General features: G+C 41.9%; 1 protein-coding gene across 1 annotated transcript in view; it reads left to right on the plus strand.

The window, feature by feature from the left end:
• AMOT (angiomotin) overlaps positions 1-7,668 on the plus strand; it is a 50,711-nt gene that overhangs the window by 26,288 nt on the left and 16,755 nt on the right. Inside the window, exons 6-7 of the mRNA XM_077761940.1 lie at positions 3,940-4,089; positions 4,870-5,060. Coding sequence (XP_077618066.1) covers positions 3,940-4,089; positions 4,870-5,060 — 341 coding nt within the window. The remainder of the gene's footprint in view (positions 1-3,939; positions 4,090-4,869; positions 5,061-7,668) is intronic.

Raw genomic sequence — 7,668 nt, forward strand, 5'->3', positions numbered from 1 at the left:
TAGGGGAAAATGGCTGCATTTTTAATGTCTTTAAATTTTTTTTCTTTAAGTATAGTTGACATATAATATTAATTTTAGGTGTACAACATAGTGTTTCAACAATTATGTGCATTATGAAATACGCACCATGATAAGTGTGTTACAATATTATTGGCTACATTCTTATGCTGTGCTTTTTACCACCATGACTTGTATATTTTATAGCTGGAAGTTTGTACTTCTTAATCTCCTTCATTCATTTTGTCCACCCCTCACTCCCCTACCCTTTGGCAACCGCCAGTTTGTTCTCATATTTATGAATTGGTTTCTGTCTTTGTTGTTATTTGCTCATTTGGTTTGTCTTAACATTAATGTGATAATTAGAGTTACAGAAATAATGAGATCTTTATCAAGGCTATCTGGCATGAATGTTCAGAGTTGAAAAGACTAGAGCATGTGTGATTTGACATTAACTTTTTTTAAAAAAAAGAACAACTCTAAGTACTTTTGTATTAGGCCATCTACTAAGCACTTCATGAGTTATTTCATTTGATCTTTATAGAGGTATATCACATTATCATCATCTCCATGCTGTATGGATGAATAAATGGAAGGTCAGAGAGATTAAGTAGCTTACCTAAGATTGCATACCTAATGAGTGGGAGAGCTCACATTTGGACTCAGATAGTCTGAGGCCAGAGCTCATGACCATAACCATTTTACTATGTGGTCTCTCTTTTAACTGATGAGGAGCCACTGGCATTTCTGATGACATTGGAAGATGAAGTTGGGGACCCAGAATGTCCTAATTAATGATCTAACATTTGAGGAACTTAGCACAGGAGATAAGTGTACAGAGGTGAGGCAGAAAAGAAAAGGGGATTTATCACAATGAAGGTAAAAGCGAAGCATATGACAATAATAGAGGAATTAATAAACCATATAGACCTTTGTTCCTTTCTAAATACAGATGAGATCTAGGAAAAAAGTGTACATAACAGAATACAACTGATTTGTTGATTTCATCTCTAGGGTCTTGTATTGGTAGCATCCAAGATTTGTCCCTTTCTGTCATAAGTTATCTACAAATTAAGCATTTGCTAAGTGACCATGGTATTTATGGGTGACCTACACTCTTTCTTCTTTTAAAGGAGGTAGGAGGCGAATTATGCCAGTAGCCATGGTCCTGGTACCTTATGTATAAATATCTCAATGGCAAAGCATAATTGGATTTTTTTCTCAGCCTGCTTTGTGAGAGCTGTCTGACCTGCATGCCTGTCTTCAGCCAGCTCAGAAAACTTCCTGGGCCTTTATTGCTTTTCCCTTCCAGGAGGTTGGCTCAGTGACTTCTACTGCTAGAGATGCTTTTGCCAAGATATTAAGATTTCATTTCTCCAAGAAAGGCAGGGTGTGCAGATCTCCACCAGGCCCTGGACTGCTTGTTTTTCAGTTCTCTGAGCTTGCACCAGAGTACTTTACCATCAAGGCAAAAACCCATGCTAACTTTAATTGCCTTTAAGTATAACTGCTGTAAGCCTCCGTAATTACAGTTAACATTCTCTGCATTAACATTGCACTGCTCCCCTAGGATTTTCAGAGTGATTCACAAATAAATGCATTCAACTTGAAATAGCTCTTGAGGATTATGGAATCCAAAAGGTGAAGTTAAAGGATATTCCCTGCTCTCCAATTATTCAAAGCTTAGCAAATAGGAAGGCAAAGACATCCATGGCCTAAAGGTCTTGATTGCCCTAGTCATTATTATTACAAATAGTCATGTATCCCAGGAAAGAAAAGTGTAAACTTGCTGAAAGAAAGAGAATGGTTTTGATTTGTGTTATTTCCTAGGAAAAGATCTAATGGATAAAAAGCATCTAGACTTATAACTCACCTCAACTGGTCTATGAGGCTAAATTGAAGAAGGTCTTAGAATGAAAGTAAATGTCAAGAAAGCATAGGAAAAAAAAACTTTTAAGTTTTCTTTTCCAAGTCACCTAGGCAAAGTATACCACAGTTCTGATAGAAAAATACAAGATAGGTTTTCTGCAACCTAGATAAAGTTTGGCGAGTCTAATTTGGGGAGAAGGCATTTATAAGACAAGGAGAGTTTGGCACATTGCTGTCTGACTGGACATTCTTTACAGCAATGATTTGGACTCATTACCATTAAGTTACCAGGTTTCTGCAATAGCGGAGCCGGGTTGGGCCTGCTGGCTTGCCCTCACTAAATGCATATGGGCAGTTCTGGAAGGGTAACTTCTAACATTGCAACTGTCTACATAGCTAGCTCAAGGGCTCGGGAATTTGTGGAAAAGTTGGAGCTGAGCTGAATTCTTCAATTTCCTCTTCACAAGGTCACCAATAATATTTTGATTTAGATCTTAAAGTGAAAGTATCCTTAACCTCAGCTTCCATGAAAAGGATAATAACCGATGTGAGACAAGCCTGGAAGAATGTCTGCATTAGAAAGAGAGTCCGTGGGGGAAAGGGAGAGAGGCAAACCATGAGAGACTCTTGAATGCTGACAGAAACTGAGGACTGATGGATGTGGGGGGGAGGAGGGATGGGNGATGAAGAGTATAACCTCATTTGCTAACAAGCTGGGAAGCTGCACTTACTTAGCCCAATCTTCTTAGGTGTTGAGGATGTATATGCTTTCTTGAAAGAGCCCTGAGATCCTCATTCCTCTACTCCAGTGGAGCCATGATTTGGCTTATAAACTACAAGGGCACAAAGAACTCAGATTCTTAGTACCAGAGGCGCCTGGGTGGCTCAGTGGGTTAAGCGCCCCAACTTCAGCTCAGGTCATGATCTCACAGTTCGTGGATTCGAGCCCTGCATCAGATTCTGTGCAGACAGCTCAGAGCCTGGAGCCTGCTTTGGATTCTGTGTCTCCCTCTCTCTCTGACCTTTCCCTGCTCACACTCTGTCCCTCTCTCTCTCAAAAATAAATAAACATTTAAAAATAACTTGAAAAGTTCAGATTCTTTGTCCCAACCTGCTTCTACCTTTGCTTTTTGTTATGGTTCCTAGTCTTGTAAAGAGGAAGAATCATGTTTGACTCAGTTAGGTTTAGATTTAGTTCTAAATCTAAAGACTCATTAGTTCTAGTCTTTAGATGTCTTTAAAGGGCCCAGAATAAAGTTGAGAAATTATAGTCCAGTGTTCTCAGAGTCCAATGTTATCAACTCAGGCTCATGAGTGAAGCGGAAATGACAAATAACCTGTGTTCTTTTATTTACCTGTGCAGGTAGTGGGGCAGTGCTAGTCAATGAGGAGATTTAAAAATTCTTAATCTATTGGGTGGTAACTTTACTTTTGAGAAGCAAAAACTGTCCAAGAGAGAAGTGATGACTATATTGGGTAATTACAAGGACCACAGACTTCAAAAAGACAGTTCTGGCCTCCTTGTACCTTCATTACCCATTGATTGTCACTTGGAGAGGAAACACCTAAATAAGGGGCAGAGGATGGGTTCCCTTTCCATACCAAGTTAGGGTTTTTTCTTTGGAGAGCCCCCCATTTTATTTTTTTTTAGTATTTGTCTATTGTAATGACCAAAATAAGACCTCTCTTTCTCCCAAAATATTCCAGTTTAGAGTGAAGAAAAACAGAAGTGAGGACCTTTCTGTAAGGATTATCATTTTAATCATCTTAAAAGCTTGCCATGTAAGACAGACCCTACTGATCGAAATAGGTCTGGGGAAGGCATAGTTATGGGGAAAGAAGAAAATGTTTAAAAAAGCAGGGGGGCTCCTAATTCCTCTTCCCCGTCACATTCGCTGCATGATAAGTATAAGACTCATCATGAAGAACCTTCTTGCCATTCATTCTTTTTTTTTTTTTTGGAGCTGGTCGGAAAAAGATCTAAACACAAGGCTGGATTGTGTTGTTGTTCAATAACCGACTCTGTTGTTCTCTTTTGTGCCATCTCGCAACTCTCCCAACCTGGAATTTCAGCTGAAAAAGAAGCAAGTGTATGTAGATAAGGTCGAGAAGATGCAGCAAGCCCTGGTACAGCTCCAGGCGGCATGTGAAAAACGTGAGCAGTTGGAGCATCGTCTCCGGACACGGCTAGAGAGGGAACTGGAATCACTCCGAATTCAGCAGGTACTGAGAACTTAAAATGAGATAGCTCCTTATTTGTTATTTTTCATATGGTGTCAGACATGATGATAAAAACCACACTTGTGCTCATTTTTAGGTTTCCCCCCCACACCTGATCTTACTCCAGACTACCTCCTAATTGTGATGGTGAAGTCAGCTTCCATAGCCTCCTAGCCCAGCAAAATCCTTAATGCCTATTGACTCGCACCTTTTATTTTCATATGAACAGCAGACCCTCTAAGAAGTGAAGATGCAGTGGGAAGGGTTGGTAAACCAAAAAAAAAAAATGAAGATGCTGTACACATAGACTCCAGACATTTTAGAATTGGCTCCAGTCTTTAGACTCATCTGGCCATATACCCCCTCATTTTCAGATGGGAGAAAATCAAGACCCAGAAAAGGTTGCATGACTCACTTAAGACCACACAACAAGTTAGGGACAAGGTAGGGACTCAATCCTAGGTGTTTAATGTCCATTTCTAGTGTATGCCATGCTGGTAGGCAGGGATAGTGATTTTTCAGCCACCCGTCCCACTTTCTGAGTGGCATGACTGTTTGATACGGCAAGCTGCTTTCCTGATCAAAGGAGTCTCCTGTTCAAGCTCCAAGACAGAAAGTGCTGTTGCCTTGGGAGGAAATCTGAATTCCCCTTGCTTCTGGATCAGAATCCAAACTGAAGTGGCTTGGGCAGTCATGCTCTCTAAGAATAGGGGCTCTTCAAATGGGGCTCGGTCACCATGGTTCTCTCACTAACCCGAGGGGTCTCGGCATCTCCCCAACCAGCGCCAGGGCAACCCTCAGCCTGCCAGCGTTTCAGAACACAGCGCTACTGCACTGATGGAGTTGCTTCGCGAGAAGGAGGAGAGGATCCTGGCCCTGGAAGCTGATATGACCAAGTGGGAGCAGAAGTATTTGGAGGAGAATGTGATGAGACATTTCGCTCTAGATGCCGCTGCAACCGTAGCTGCACAGAGGTAAGTAGCTGGCTTCTGGAATTCTTCCTTGGAGGGTGTGGGTGATGGGCAGAACAGAAAGGTGACTGGTTAAAAGATTGTTCTGGGTGTTTTTGCTTTTTTCTTATAGTGCTCTTTATTCCCCTCACCAGGGTCTACCTAAGTGTGTTTCCTTTCACCTGGTTAAACAGAGACTGTTTAGGAATTTGGGTCAGGAATTTGAAAATGAACGTTAACTTAACGAACTTACTGGAATCATAGTTCAGCTTTCGTCAGGAGCCAGGATGATGGCAGATGGGGTCAAGTGAACATTCGCATGCCTCCTTCACCAGAGTCATGACTTCTTTCGGCCACATGTGTAGGTTTCTTTGTTTAGTCCCAGGACGGGAGTGAGAGCCTCTCCGGAGAAATGCCACTCACAAACAAAATGTCACTCAGGAGTGGCTGCTGCCATTTGATAGCTCTGGCTTACCCAAGGTATGCCAGAGGCTGTGCTGAACATGGATCCATCCGTGCCCTTTGAGAAGGTCTATATTTGAAGGCCACACTCTCTGGGTCCCTGAGTTCATCACATGTAAACAGTCACATTCCACTTGGTGAGGGAGAGAAAGTGGCAGAAGGATTTTTAATTTTTTGCCTCTTCCATGCCCCTTTTTCAAGGGAAAACATTAAACATTGGTCTTTAGAGGAAACAGTGCTCTTGTCCAATTTGTATGTCTCACTGCTGTTCATAATCCTCGGTTGGAAAAGAAAGAGAGAAACAACAAAAAACTAAATTCGAATCAGGGGCTGTTGGAGAGACAGACAGAGCTTTGGTGTCCAGTTGGATATCTAAGGGAGGCTAGAGCATATTGCACCCATTGAAGCTCTACCCAGAAAGTTATTAAAAAACCACGATGTCGTTTCAAACATTCGCCTAAAGGTGGCGAACTGACAGAATCTTGAGACACTTGCCAGAATTTAGGCTGTGATGTGGGGTGTGGTGGGGTGGCAGATACACTTATTTGTGAGTCCTTCTCATGCCAAATCAGGAGGAGGTCAGTGCTTAAGAGCTAGGCTGGTGATCTGCACGTGTATTCCTGATTCTCCAGGAAGACATCTTACTGTTTCTCTAACACATTCTGCCTGCCTCCAAGTACATGGAGAATAGATAAACCTTAAATGGATTGAAATCACCTGTGCCACGGGGCGCTTGGGTGGCTCAGTCTGTTAAGCATCCGACTTCAGCTCAGGTCATGATCTCCCAATTCATGGGTTCGAGCCCCACGTCGGGCTCTGTGCTGACAGCCAGCTCAGAGCCTGGAGCCTGTTTCGGATTCTGCATCTCCCTCTCTCTCAGACTCTCCCCTGCTCACGCTGTCCCTCTCTCTCTCTCTCTCTCAGAAATAAATTTAAAAAACACTAAAAAAAAAAAGAAAGAAATTGCCTGTGCCTTGATTTTGAGGTCATCATGGGCTTATGCATACCTGTCTTTCTTTTCGGAGAACAGTGTGCTCGCTGCATGTTAGGGCAGTAACCAAGTGCAAGGAAGCCCCCAGCTGTGCTAGAAGATGGTCAGGAAGTTTGTAGGCAGATTAGAAGCAGAGTTAAGAATTAAGAAAACACCTGTGCCCAAATGGTTATTCAAAGGTTATTCAGGAAACCCTAACACTGAAAAGGAGACAAAGGGTGATTTTGTCATCTTTGGGCAGAAACTGAGAAAGATCTAGCTCATAAAGGTGTGCAGTGTGAGAAAATGTTGGAAAGCCAACGTTCTTGATGCTTTGAGGCTCATGGCTAAAACTGACTTCAGAATAGACTTCAGGTCAGGAAATGCAAGAAAGCTAGGAGGTTGTCACTGGGGTCCTTGTATAAAAAAAACTACTCCCATCCTTCCTTCCTTCCTAAGTTTTGATATTGGGAGTTTTGATATCTTTCAGATAGATTTCTTCCCAGAATCTGTTGCTTTCAACAAAGTAGATTTAATTTAAACCACATTTGTTTAAATCACCAGGTAGAAAGTTTCCATGTAATCACTGTTTTCAGTTAAATGTGCATGCTTATCATCTAATATGATAAAATCAGTTAAATGTGCATGCTTATCATCTAATATGATAAAAAGCAGCTAGTTTCCACCTGACCGGAAACACCTTATGTTAGTTCCTTGGTCAAACATCGTGTTATCAGGACTGTATGCTTTTTTTTGCATGCCTGTTAATCCAGCCCACAGGAGAAATTGAGAGACTGTGTTCACATTCTTGCAAAATGAGAGAGGTGGACTAGGTAATTCCTCCAGACCTTTCTGTTTCTAGGATTATACTATTTTTTTTTTCCAGAGATAGTGCCTCTTATGCTTGGCCACAGAGATTGATTTCCTTTTCCTCTTTTTTTAATGAGATTTCCAATTTGGAAGGTAACATTCAGAAAATTTTATTTCAGAACCTATGGGCTCTTCTGCCTTCCCTTCCAACATCTCTTGCCCTTTCTTTTCTGTCCAGTGGTTTCATTCAACCTTAAAAATTTGGGGCGCCTGGATGGCTTAGTCGGTTAAGCGTCCGACTTTCACTTAGGTCATGATCTCGCGGTTCGTGGGTTCGAGCCCCGCGTCGGGCTCTGTGCTGACTGCCAGCTCAGAGCCTGGAGCCTGCTT

Source organism: Crocuta crocuta, unplaced genomic scaffold (genome assembly GCF_008692635.1).
Source record: "Crocuta crocuta isolate KB4526 unplaced genomic scaffold, BGI_CrCroc_1.0 scaffold1230, whole genome shotgun sequence".
Taxonomy (NCBI): Eukaryota; Metazoa; Chordata; class Mammalia; order Carnivora; family Hyaenidae; genus Crocuta; species Crocuta crocuta.